At 35.9% G+C, this 14,578-nt stretch overlaps 1 protein-coding gene across 3 annotated transcripts in view; it reads left to right on the top strand.

Moving 5' to 3' along the window:
* The first annotated feature begins 406 nt into the window (after positions 1 to 406).
* The window catches only part of LOC141904722 (glutamine--fructose-6-phosphate aminotransferase [isomerizing] 1-like), a 56,635-nt gene continuing 42,463 nt past the window's right edge, over positions 407 to 14,578 (top strand). For all 3 annotated transcript variants that reach the window (XM_074793365.1, XM_074793364.1, XM_074793362.1), the window contains exon 1: positions 407 to 548. In XM_074793365.1, the coding sequence (XP_074649466.1) occupies positions 542 to 548 (7 nt within the window). In that variant the 5' untranslated portion in view covers positions 407 to 541. The remainder of the gene's footprint in view (positions 549 to 14,578) is intronic.

The raw sequence follows: 14,578 nt of genomic DNA, 5'->3' as shown, positions 1-14,578 counted from the left end.
GATCAAACATCATACCGCATCCCCGCAAAGAGGGGTAGTTCAGCAAACCGGAGCTTTCATTTGCCTATCTAGACTACCCCGCCAGTACGGGTAGCCGAGCAAACCGGAAAACTCATAATGATTGTTCAGAAATAATCGCATATGCTCTACTGGGCAACGAAACTCATTTTCCTCCACTGTAAACTTCAAAATGAAAATACAAAATAATACTTTGTGCTAAATAGCCAAATTTTGATACTTAAATATCGCCAAATTTATATATCATGGACTTGTAAATATCACGTAAAAAAATAAATGAATTTGAATTTCCGGTTAATATTGTCAATAAAGTATTTTTCTTTGAATTGATATTCCTGTCACTCAATAAATTGATTTGAATTATTTTTTCTTTGACTGGGGACGTGGCAGGACTTGAATTTGCTTGTTGTGTTGTGTTGTGTAGTGTTGATTGAGATTAATAGTGCCTATTCATCATTCATTACCAAATATTGACAACAATATTGGGATAGAGTGCGATCGCGATACCGTTTAAAAATTCAATATGTGTGGTAAGTAAGAATTGATAAAAGTGGCTATTCGTCGTAGGCACGCACAGGGGCTCGTATCAGAGTTGTAGGTAATGTAAAAACGATAATCTGTTAATCCAATGTATATAGTGTATATAAAATAACAAGGGGGCTAACGACGCTCACAAACTACTCAACCTCAGTCGCTTACTTTTTCGTTATTTCTCATCCGATTTTGATAATCCAGACATGATATGAAAGCTAAAATAGCTTCCTGCTTCTAACGAAACTAGTCCCGTTAACTTTCAATGAACAGTTCGTGAAAAATATGTCTTTGAACGCAAAATTCGGACCGAAATCGCCTGGACCGAAAATGCTATGACGCCGGTTTTCGTCGATTTCGAAATTTCAAACGTTGAGTTCGACGCGAAATCCTTCACCGATTTTGATGATCGAGGGTAGGTATGTTCATATCCGCGCGGGGCGCCACTATCGATTGTGACGACCATTATTGACTAAGAAAAGTGTGACGCGTGAGCCACGCTACGCGCGGGAGAGGACTCGTAGTAAATTCATTCATAAAACCACTAGAATCATGTGAACACTTAATGACCTCTATAGATTAGCCAATCAGAACCTTCTTCCTGACCTGGTGGGGTTTTTCACTGTATAAATCCGCCAATAGTAGATGAAAATTCAATTTAAAAATTTACCTCATGTTTGCATGCAAAATTATATACTTTTTCATCCGGAATAAGCGATCTCGCACCAGGAATCATATCCTTTAGGTTCTTAAGTTTTGAATCGGGAAAACCGCTTGAATTTATATTGTGTCGGGGCTGAGTGAGAGCTGCCTGAAAAGTGCATGTCCTAGCCGACGATTGAAACGCGCATTCATCATGGCGGCTTCTCGCGCAATGAATGATCACGCGATGCAGAGAAAATCGATGAGTCATTCAAATACGCAGTGCAGCAACTTTTAACGGTTTCTGGTTCAACAATACTAATTCATAATGCATCTGAGGTGGAAATATAATACGATTACTGAATTTATTTAACTGGAAATAAGGTCGTTTTTCCGCATTAATTCTTAATGCGGAGTGACATTTGACTTGGCATATTCTGTGAACCGGTTAGGTTAAAAAAAGCGCATTTTTTAAGGGAGGGGAGGCAGGCTTGTTTTTTTTCAAACTTTTTATTTTGACCAACTTATGCATTAAATTTATCGAGTTAAACTATTGATGGGAGGCACATAGTGGTTCAAGTCGATCATTGGAATGTTTTAATGCTAATTTCATCCAAAAAGCGGTCATGAGAAGTTTTAGAAAGAAACTACTAATTCACCCTGGGTGAACTTTTAAGACAATATAGGTCGGGTAATTTTCCAGGAATCCTCATTAGCGCGTTGGAGGTTGACTGAGTCGGCAAAGCTACGGTCAATCGCGATTGATTTAGAGATAACTTGACCTCTTTTCAGTCGTTTTATCGTGATATTCGCGTAGGGTTTTAGCTCTAGGTAATAGTTTTAATAGTGTGGTACTTTTCAGTACGGCATATATTAAAATAACGGATTTTCTTCTGGATTTTGAGATTTGAAGACATACGGGGATCGTTTTGCCTTAACCTGTCATTCATTCTTTTGATTCAGAACTCGCGACAAAAACACATTTTTAGACTTCGTTTGGGTGTTTTGGTATCCAAACTTTTAAACGCGTACACTTTACACAAACAACGCATTAAAAAAACACTAGTTTAGGTTTCTAAGGCACGGGCATTGCACTTCGCTCTGTACCCCTCAGTTAGTACATTTAGGAGGGTGCCTTAGGGCAGTTTGGTGAGGAGTATCCACCGATCCAGCTGCTGTAAATTTAGGTTAGGTTAGGGTCGCGTAAACCATTAAATATTTAATACTTTTTCTGACGATATCGAAATATTTGGCTCAGCGTTCTTACAGATACAATTCAACGCTTATCGGTTAGGTTTTCACTTCTTTAAGATAGCGCTCAGAGTTAGGTCTTATTAGTTACTTTTTAGACACTTTCAACTTATTTAAAGTCAAAGTTTGATTCTTGACTTATAATTTCGGTTTTTTTCAATTTCAAGTTAGGATCATTATCAAAGTTTGAAATTATTTTGCTTTAATTCAGACTATTTCAAGTTAGGATCTTTTCGCTCACTATTTCAAGTTTGGATTTATTCTCAAATTTGAATTAATTTAGTTTTGATTCAAACTATATCAAGTTTTATTCAGACTATTTCAAATTAGGATTTATTTTCAGTTTGAATTATTTTTGTTTAAATTCAAACTCCAAAGTCAGGATTTGTTCAGACTACAGTGTATTTAAAGTTAGAATTTGTTCAGACAATTTCAAGTTAGGATTTATTTTAACTATTTCAAGTTAGGATCAATAAGTTTGAATTAATTTTGTTTTAATTCAAAGATCATTATCACAGTTTGAATTAACTTAGTTTTGATTCAAATTATTTAAAATTAGGATTTATTTAGACCATTCCAAGTTAGGATTTATTTAAAATATTTGAAGTAAGAATTTATTTAGACCATTCTAAGTCGGGATTTATTCAGACTATTCCAAGTTAGGATTTATTCAAACTATTTGAAGTTAGAATTTATTCTCAAAGTTTGAATTAATTTTTGTTTTAAATCAAACTATTTCAAGTTACAATTCGTTCTATTTCAAGTTAGGATTTACCCAAAATATTTCACGTTAGGATCATTCAAACTATTTCAAGTTAAGTTCATCAGACTATTTAAAGTTAGGATTTATCCAAACTATTCCAAGTTTAGATTTATTCAAATTATTTCGAGATAGGATCATTCTCAAAGTTTGAATTAATCTTTTTTAAATTCAATCTATTTCAAGTTAGGATTTATTCAAACCATTTCAAGTTCGGTTGTTTCGAGTATTTCAAGTTAGGATCATTCTCAAAGTTTGAATTACTTTTGTTTTAATTCAAACCATTTCAAGTTAGGATTTATTCAAACTATTTAAAGTTTGGATCATTTTTCATGGTTAGAATCAATAGCAATTAGGGTACATATTTGCCACTCGCGTTATAGCGGATTATATGAATATATAGTGTTCTATCATTTTAAAAGGGTTTATTCAATAAGGATTATAAAACAGAGATTTACTGCAGTTTCATAGTTCAATCATGGCTACCTCACTTGGTCCTTTCTGTGATTCTTTAGGAATCGATAGCGAAAACCTAGATAATCTAAAACGTTTGAATCCTGCTGACATAAAGAATGGGAATGTATATGAGATTTTCAATTACGCTACAAAAGCCAAAATCTCATGGATTGAAATAGCTAAGACATTAGGCTATGTATACCCACACATATCCGGTATACATTCAGGTAGAATAATAAGATCTTCATTCAGTCAAGTTCATTGCAAAAGGAGGGCTATATCCAAAAGCAAGTCTCCTTCAGAATAGGCCTACCTAAATCAAACTTACATCCCGCCTAATGTCGATCCAATTACTACACCAGAACCATCTTCAGAATCCAACCCTTTGGCTTCAAAGCGACAAAGGGTTTCATTTGAACAAGATATAGTGAACGAAGTCTCCATAACTATGGCTCGTGAAATAGCTGAAGCTAAAGATAGATTAAGATCCTTAGAAGAACAGAATAGCAATCTAAAAAGTAGAAATGATTCACTTGAAATGGAGAATTTGCAATTGAAGCAAAAACTGAGAAATTGCAATACGAGCCGCACTAATTTCCTCATGAAAAGGAAAGAAGCTTCAGCAAAATTATGGAAATCAAGATATTTGGATTTAAAATCAACAAGTGAGGCTCAGAATGTTGCCAGGCTTCAGTCCAAACTGCAGAAAGCCAAAGGAACTATCAGGCAACTTCACAAGAATAAATCAAAAACAAAATCCCGTTCACTATTATGCAGATCTAGCTTAAAAGAAAAACATTCCCAGAATTTAAATGGATCTCTTTTGGAACATCAAGAAAATCTCTGTGGAAAGGTAAAAAGGATTTCATCTCTTAATTCAGAAGTTAGTCATCTACAGGATAAATGTTTGACTCTAGAAAATAGGGAGAATCAGGTATTAGGCACTAAAATGGACGGAAGAACGTATTCGCACAAAATTCGTGAAGCTAGCTTTCATCTGCAGAACTTAGGAATTTCTCAAAAAAATGTTTCAACTGCCATTAGATTAGTAAATTCTGCTCTCACCGATACTGAACTATCTGGAAATATCCCTTCGTATACAACCCAGAATCGATTCACTAAAGAAATGAAAGCTGCCTCTAGGTCTCAGGTTCAAGAAACCATTGAGAAAGAAGATAATCTCACAGTGAAATACGATGGAACTACAAAAAAACTAGGACATCTTGTAGAAGTTGAGGTAGCCACCAAACAAGGCGACTTACTAATGGGACTAACCATTCAAGCCGGTGGAACTGCTGATGAATATACTAAAACCATCGTTAAAGCATGCAATAGAATCGATTCTTCGAATTCTCAGAATTCAGTAGATTCCAACTCTACTTTGAATAAGATCAAAAACACCATGTCTGATCGTGTCACTACGAATATAGCGATTGAAAAACAATTAGAAAACTTGATAGGCCATAACTTGAATAACTTTAAATGTGCCATGCACCCACTAGAGGCAATGGCAGGCGACTGTGAGAAAGTGATCAAGATATATGAGGCATCAGTTGACATAGCCAGCAAAAAGATTGGCGTCAATTATCCCTTTCTACATCGCGGTGAGAGCAACACAGTAGCTACAGTCAGAACAACCAGTAAATTATTTCATGATACAAAGTACAACTGTAGCACTGAATTGAGCAGTTTTCTTCATTCTAAAGGAATCGTACCTGAAACAGAAAGAAGAAAATCAGTACTTTATAATCGTTTTGTCGGCAATAGGTTTCATGTAGTTTTCCTCTCATGCGGTTCATTATACCATTATAAATCAGGAATTATCGAATTTTTCAATGACACTTTCAGTCCTCGAAATGTTGTTCAAACAAGTGTACTGAACGCATTACAATTAGATGAATTGGATCCATGTTTACGTAGTCAGGGAATCATAGGCAAAGTTTTAACCGGACCTTGGATGCGACTCTTAGGCCAAACATTCTTGAAATGAATGAGCACTTTGAAATAGCTCATTCAAGACTTGGTGCTTGGGCAAAGGATGCTAGTAGTCTATTGACACCTGATGCTCCTTGTGCTTTTGATCTTGTTGATATCCAGAGAGATGCTGTATTTCGAAGTTTAACAGCACCAAGTCATTCAGACGGAACCACTTTAAGTTTATTGAAAGACCTGTGCCAAGCATGTTTGAATGTGATGGACAGGCAATTGAAATCTCAACTTCCAGGTGGAATTTTTGACAATCCATCTGCTCAGCTATTAGAAGAAGCCGCATCCTGCTCAAATACAAACATAAGCGGAGAACGAAATTTTGCGTCAGCAGATCAGGAAATTGCGCGTGCCAGAAATGCGAAAACTGGCTATATAGAAGCTAAGGTTATGTTTCGAAAGAATAAAACAGGCGAATGGTTGCGATCGAAGTCAGATGTTGATAAAGAAAGTGTAATTAGTCTAGCTAGAAGATCAGTTAAGAATATAAACGAGCAGGATAGATTAGATGAAGAGGAACATTCTGAGAAAATTCAAAATAAACTACTTGAGGCGCGAAAAAAGAAATTAGAAAAGGAAGATCGCGACAGAGCTAAATTTGAACAATGGCTCGAATGTATGTTTCAATCTGGGGGTCTGTGGACTGGACCCGATATGATGGAAAGTTATCTGGCTGGACATTCTAAAACAAAATCCTTAGAAGTAATTAAATCTCAGATTAATATTCGAACTAGAATCTTTCAATGTCAGCCTGAGTCGAAGATAACATTTAGCAAGTCCACTTTAGAAGATTTGAAATCGATCATGAATGAGCTATTTGATATTGCCATTCCATTAGAAATGATAGACTTATTTGAGCTGATAATTACACCGCATAGTTTAGTTAGTAGTAATTTTTCGCAGAGATGGCTAGATGAAGGGACAACCAAATGGTATAATGGATATTTTGAGTCAGTAGAAGTAACTAAGTGCGGAATTCTAGATTTTAAAGTTGTATTTGATAATGGTGAATTTTGTTATATGTCGGCTGATGAAATTATTGTTGATATTATGCGTAATGACCTAGAGCTATTCCCTTGAAAATCAAACTTGCTAATGAACATTATTAACCTGCTGTAAATATGTACATATATATATATATATATATATATATATATATATATATATATATATATATATATATATATATATATATATATATATATATATATATATATATATATATATATATATATATATATTTGAATATGAATATTATTTATTCTTGTTGAGTTTCATTGTTATATTTATCTAAAAAAAATCCCAAAAAAAATTCAATACTCGTTGTATTTATTGTTGTTGAATAACTTATTATTGTTGTATAACTTATTTAAGTCTAAGTCTTGTTGAATCGGGCAATAACAAAAACCCTGATAATTTAGTATCATTTGGTAATTTATTTTATTTACTATAGTTATCTATTACAGATTTATTGGGGTGTCGTTGATATTTTTCACAGAACTAATTTACTTTCACTTATCTTTTGGTCAACTTCACTTATCTTTTTATCAACTAGGAATATATTTATCTTTACTTTTTCTGAAGTCAATTCCCTTCAGATCTTTAGTTGTACTTTTTAGTTATTTATATTTTTGTTATGTCAATTCTTTTCAAATCTTTAGTTGTGTCTATTTTTAATTATTTATTTTTTTGTTATACATTCATTCTTTTCAATTTTTTATATTTTTGTTATATTAATTCTTTTCAAATTTTCAGTTGTGTCTATCCTTAATTATTTATATTTTATGTTATATTTATTCTGTTTTAATCTTTAGTTATGTCTTTTCTTTTATTACATATACTCTTTCTTATATTTAATCTTCCAAATCTTTAACCTATGTTTGTGTTGCATTCCAGTATATTTTGTTAAGTTTCATTTTTATTAATCTACAGTTGTATTTTTCTTTATTTATTTGATTCTTTCAAATTCTTATTTTTGATGTCCTGATGGCTGGATAGAGTGCCTGGTGTGTTTAGCACCAGTGAAGCCAAGTTATTAGGTCAGAATATACCAGTGCTCCCAACTGGTTTATCAAAGGCCGGGCATGTACATTCTTTTTTAAAGTGCATGTAAAAGATCCCTTACTGTGTAATCGAGAAGAGTAGCTGGGGTACCGGCGGCAGAAGGATTTTCATTATTCTATCCCTAAAAGCCCATACAAAACCACTAGATTCAGTCTCACATACTGTTCAACCGTATTTTCACTCTGGTTTTACTAAATAGTAGTAGTCATAGATTATGCAACCCTTAGATCACAATTCTACCAAAAAATGAGTTCTGGATTAAACCAGTGGTGCTCAATGGTTTAAAAACCTTCAGAGCATGAAAACTGCCTGCGAATTCATTTTAAAGCATCTATATGAATCTATATGTACACGCGCATAGGAGCGCACAAAAAATGTATACATTTTGTTAAAGTTTTTTGGTCGCCTAGCAACAGCCGAGGCACCCTGCCAGCCAGGTAATTTTTAGATTATTTGGTCTGGCTATCTATTTAATTCAATCCAGGATAATTTTAGAGAATAAACCTTTGATTACAGCCATTATTTTCATGTAGAATGTAGAATAATATTCTAGAATATTACGGCTCTGAATTTCTCAGAAAAAAATTTGTTCCGTACCTTTCTTGTTTAATTGAGTCGAAAAGTCATAATTTCTATTAAAAATATTATTTCATCAGCATAAAGACCTTCCATGGTGTTCAGAGGGGGCTAATGATCATATTGTATCCTTGATTTCACCCAAGAAACCTATGTTAAACACCAATTTCATCAAAATCTCAATTTTTGACATTGTTGCCATAGCAACCCTTTTGAAATTAAATCTATCAAGTTTTATACAACATTTGGATTATGTTTATTGTCAGGGGTTAATTAGTTAGACATGTATAATACATTAAATAACTGTTTTAACAACTTTTAGGCCTATTTTACTTGTTTCCATGGCAACTGGGGTCAAGTGCGAGACCCCCAAATAATTTAACCTATCTCAATTCAAGGTCTAAGTATTCACATGAAATAACTTTTTGAATTGTGTAATTATCATATGTAGTTTTCAAGATATAGCACTTTTACTGTAAAATATGTGCACAAATTACACGACAAAGATCACAGTTTTTGCGTTTTGAAATATGAAGACACTTTTCGCTCAAATTTGCCAACTTTAAAGTGCGATATCTCAAAAACTACTGAAGATAATTCAAAAATTTAAAAAGCATATTGTTATTTGAGCCTTCCTTATTCCAATAAGCTTTGTTTCAGTAAGATTGGGGCAATTTGAATTTTTTATGGCTATACCTATCGAGGGCTTGAAATGCGCAAAACATTCTATATTTTCTAAATATTGCGGTTGTTTCGTTGATCCATACGATATTCCAGCTTTGCAAACGCGAATTTTCCGATTTTCGTCAATTCACGCACTCGACTCGCGATCTCAAAATGGCGACCTTGAACTTGAACTAGCAACAGGTCCGCAGTGAATTTTATTTCGTAACAATTCAATCAAATAATATTTTATCTTATTTAAGCTAGAATAAACACGATCAGGTTATAATAGATTCTGAATTTCACGTAAATATACACAGAAAATAAATTGGAAATAAAATTCATTTCGGTTCTGCATTGCGCTAAGCATTGTGGGAGATGACAATCGCCATTTTTAGATCGCGCATGGAGTTCGTGAATTGACGTAAAATCGGAAAATTCGCGTTTTCAAAGCTGGAAGATCGTATGGATTAACGAAACAACTGCAATATTTAGGAAATATCGAGTGTTCTGCGCATTTGAAGTCCTCGATCATCAAAATCGGTGAAGGATTTCGTGTCAAACTCAACGTTTTAAATTTCGAAATCGACAAAAACCGGCGTCATAGCATTTTCGGTCCAGGCGATTTCGGCCCTAATTTCGCGTTCAAAGACATATAATTCACGAACTGTTCATCGGAAATTAACGGGATTAGTTTCGTTAGAAGCAGGAAGGTATTAGCTTTCATATCATGCCTGGATTATCAAAATCGGATGAAAAATAACGAAAAAGTAAGCGACTGAAGTTGAGTAGTTTGTGAGCGTCGTTAGCCCCCTTGTTATTTTATATATACTATATACATTGGATTAACAGATTATCGTTTTTACATTACCTACAACTCTGATACGAGCCCCTGTGGTCGTACGGACCACACACACTGGGACTTGTCACGATTGATGGATGATACCAATGATGGGGGTACCAGTATCCCTGCAACTGTATAATAAAATAACAAGGGTGGCAACAAATTGTCAATCCACAGGGGCTTGTAAACTGGCTTGGATTTTACTTCCGGGTTGTTGATAATCTCGCAAGAATGGCGCTAAATTTAAACTGCAAATAAATTCAAAATATCACAGAAATACCTCTAGTTGATGTTGTTTATTTATCCACTATAGAGTTTCGCTAAACAATTGGCTGTTAAGGATCAGTATCAGCGGGCGCGACACCTTACTATATTAAAATAACAAGGGTTGAAACGGCTTCGCTTTTGCCTGTGACCGTATTGATGCGGCGGAATCCACTGCGCATGCGCAGCAACTTCCGAGCGCTATTGAGCTGTCAATCAAACAACACATTATAGTTTTTCTACATCAATTCAAAAATTGATAATTTCCTTAGAAGTGTGATTGCCTTGGCTTGACATAGGTTTTTGAGAAGAATCAATTGAACTTGAACTGATCTCAACCTTTCGGAAAGTTGCTGCGCATGCGCAGTGGTTTCCGCCGCATCAATACGGTCACAGGCAAAAGCGAAGCCGTTTCATCCCTTGTTATTTTAATCGAAGTGGCTACTCGTACGGACTCGTACGAATAATTCCGTAGGCTATTCGTACGCACCCGTCGAATAACTCGGGAATTATGTGTACGGGAAGGGTTAGGGTAAGGTGAGGCTATATCTTGTTAAAACATTCGACCGACTGTCGCGTGCTCGGTGGTCTAGTGGAGTGATGCTGCGCTAGTAATTTACTGGCCCGGGTTCGAGTCTCGCTCTATCCGCTATTTTTCTTTAACTCTATTCTCCACACTTTCCTTGAATTTTATAAGTCGTGCACCTCTGTACGCATGCGCGGCGTTAATCGGCCAATCAGCGACAGTTATTAGCGTACAGATCCTAGTCCCGTACGAATAGCCTCCAGAGTAATCCGTACGGGTCCGTACAAGTAGCCACAGCGTATTTTGATATAGTAAGGTGTCGCGCCCGCTGATACTTATCCTTAACAGCCAATTGTTTATCGAAACTATAGTGGATAAATAAACAACATCAACAAGAGGTATTTCTGTGATATTTTGAATTTATTTGCAGTTTAAATTTAGCGCCATTCTCGCGAGATTATCAACAACCCGGAAGTAAAATCCAAGCCAGTTTACAAGCCCCTGTGGTCAATGTGACAATGACTTCTCCACTTCAATCGACTGTAATTCCAAAAATTCTCAACCGATTCACATGAAATAAGCTTTAATATAACCTAGAAGACTTCTGCTTCCAACTTCACTGAGAACCTTAGTGTCAGTAGTATATCGCTAACGCGACCCCTAACACTAAGTCGCGGAAGCCATATATGCGGTGATTTTAAATTCTTTTGAATTCAATTCTAATTATATCATCACTACTCAGCTCTCATTCATCCGATTTCAAAAAATAAACCATCATTGCAAACCTCTGATCTTTCTTGTTCTTACTGTTGTGTTTCTTTAGTCATTTTGTCATCATATTTTATGTATGAAACGATTATTCATGACTTGTCAAATATCCACGAGTCGCGCAGAGCGGTTTCTATTGTTGTGTTGCTAAGATATTGATTTTTTCATGCGGGTGAGTCTCGAGAGGAACCGTTTTTTAGTAAAACAAAAGCGGAACTAAAATATTTCTAGAGGCAATTGCCAGCCACTTGAACTTCAAATATATTCTTTGGAGTGTAAACAATGAAAAGATAACAACATAAGGTCAGTGTAGGTAGTTTATTTATTGAAATCGGATGAGTAGTTGCCGAGTACTGAGTGGTTAAAGTGCCGACTGAGCGCCAGTCGGCAATTTCGACGTAAAATAACGACTGGGTGGCTGGTTCACGCGAGCTCTTTAGTATAGGAAGTATACGGAGCTCTGCGAACCGGCCATTCTCAGGACTGGGTGAACTTCCAACGAGCCTTTAACCACAATTGGCAACCGAAATCACCATTTTTTGACGAGAGATAGCTCAAAATGGAGGTGTACCGATTCTATGGTGGACAGCAAAATGGTGGTTTTTTTTCACTTCAAACGATGATTTCTATGTGAAATACCAGTACGCTAATCTCATTTATTTGTATAATCCACGCGATGGGTGAGCTCACAAGCTCAAAATCACAATCACAAGCTCAAGACTTTAGTTTGTAGAAGAGTTTATTTCGTGCAAATCGGTTGAAAATCTGGGAAATGACAGTCGATTGAATTGGACAGATTTAGATAGCACCCTTTTCTTTTTTATACAGGGATACTGGTAACATCCATCCTCCAACAAATTGTGACAAGCCCCTGTCCGTTTTTTATCCCCAGCCCAATCACAACACTTTGGAGAGTATTTTTGAATTCGCCGTGGCTACTTGTACGGAATACATTGACATTTTACTTGGGGGTACCAGTACTTGACATTTTGCTTAATTTTGGATGTGCATACCTCAAATAGGTCTTAATTGAATCAGTAGGGTTGTGCAGTCCAGATAAATCGTCGTTTCTATAGGCCTATCCATTTTGTACCGAACGTTTCATTGGACTAGGCGCGAATTTTAAATGCTCATTGCTGGTGAGAATATAATTATTTCACATATCGCCATAGGTATTGTTTCGTTTTAATACCCGATAATTATGTTGATTGAGATTAAAGTGAAGCGAGCGTTCACTACACAAGGCCTCCACGTGCGCGGGACAGGAGTGCTAAACATCAGACTGTTGCACTCACAAACACACGCTCATACAGACTATTATATGGAGATGCTGTAACGCTGCTTGGCGCGTGCACGTTTGGTATGATAACAGGCTGAATAATCGTCGTAGCAGAAGATGAGCGGCTGTGTTGTCTGTTTGATAGAATTTGTAATAAATTGTAATTTCTTGTGACCCGAAAATACTAAGCAGCAAACTAGGTATGGGGCGGATCTGAATATTGTAGTGGTAAATTCATGGATTTAAAAATATCTAATACTACGCCCCGGTGTTATAGCTTCCGCGGCCATACATTGAAAGAGGTTTCGTTTCCAAGACTCAATATTCAGCCACCCTCTGACCCTTAGACATCATATGAATTTTATTTGAATATTTTTTCATATTGTGAGAAATATTTTTTTGAAAATATAAAATAGTTTCCAATGCCGCGCCTAACTGTACCCTACGAAATTTTGGACGTAGACCATGTTTATCTTTGGTCTTATTTGACTACAAAATAATTCTTTAAGAAAGATAAAATACAATATAGACTTCTAGAACGTTGAAGTCACGAATTAAAAAGATTTTTTCAAGCAATGCCCTTACTCCAAACAATCTCTAGCTTTCAAGGTAAACCACACTTTGCCCATGGGCAATTTATTTCAACCGTGTTTTGGCCCTTGTCATCCCAAACGTTGGTATAAGCCCATCCGATTATAAAAAGCTTACCACCAACGATTAGGTCACTAACTAACAAACTAGAAGACTTACTTTTTAGCCCACTTGGGACTTAAGTCACTTTTCGTCCGTCGTCCGTCCGAGCGTCCGTCCGTAGACGGAATCCAGTTATTTTGGGAAGTTTTGAAGACGCTTCAAGGTAACGTCTTGATATTTGGGTTACACGTGTATCTACCCTAGACACATCTTCAGCCCAAAAACTGGCCCTGTCAGAATCAAGATGGCTGACTGGCAGCCATTGTTGTTCGCCAAAATCAGCACTTTATACACATTTTTGAACTTTTTGAGGGAAATTTTGAAGACGCTTCGATCAATTACCTTGATCTTTCGGATATATATGAATCCCCCCAGGGCCCATCAACGAAACAAAAATTGGGTCGGTCGGACTCAAGATGGCCGTCCTATGACCTTTTTAGTGCCCAAAAATGTTAATTTTTGCCCGAATTCTGAGTCCTGTAGCTTCCTACTGGTTTACCATTTCTCATTGCAATTTGTGATGGGTATTCTTTAGAAAGGGATGTTTTATACCTCAGACAGGTATTTTTCATCAGCAAATTATGACGCAATTGGCGGCCATCTTGGTGTCAACGGTACTCATTCTTAAGTGAGAAAAAGTTTTTCCACATTATATTGATACCTAAGCGTCTTTTGCTACCACAATCAATTAGAAAGTTGTAGCTCATAACGTGTTCTATGATTGTGGTGAGTTTCAAGGTAATTGGATTTCGTATATGGCCACCAGGGGGCGTTGAATAATACAATATCTTAGCATTTCTTTATTATATTCGTACCTATGCATATTTTGTAACCACAATCAATTGGAAAGTTGTAGCTCATGACATCATCTATGATTGTTGTGAGTTTTAAGGACATTAGTTTTTCTATATGGTCACCAGGGGGCGTTGAATAGTAGAATAGCTTAGTATTTCCTTATTATATTGGTACCTAGGCATATTTTGTTACCATGATCAATTGCAAAGTTGTAGTTCATGACATGTTCTATGATTGTGGTGAGTTTCGAGGTCATTGGGTTTGAATATGGTCACCAGGGGGCGTTGAATAGTAGAATGACTTAGTATTTCCATATTAAATTGGTAACGAGGCATATTTTGTTATCACAATCAATTACAAAATCGTAGCTGCTGACATGTTCTATGATTTTGGTGAGTTTCAAGGTCGTTGGTTTTTGTAAATGGTCACCAGGGGGCGTTGAATATTGAAATTGTTAGATTG

The sequence above is a fragment of the Tubulanus polymorphus genome, chromosome 4 (genome assembly GCF_964204645.1).
Source record: "Tubulanus polymorphus chromosome 4, tnTubPoly1.2, whole genome shotgun sequence".
Classification (NCBI taxonomy): domain Eukaryota; kingdom Metazoa; phylum Nemertea; class Palaeonemertea; order Tubulaniformes; family Tubulanidae; genus Tubulanus; species Tubulanus polymorphus.
Note: the sequence above shows the minus strand (reverse complement) of the source record. Positions and strands in the feature narration are given on the sequence as shown.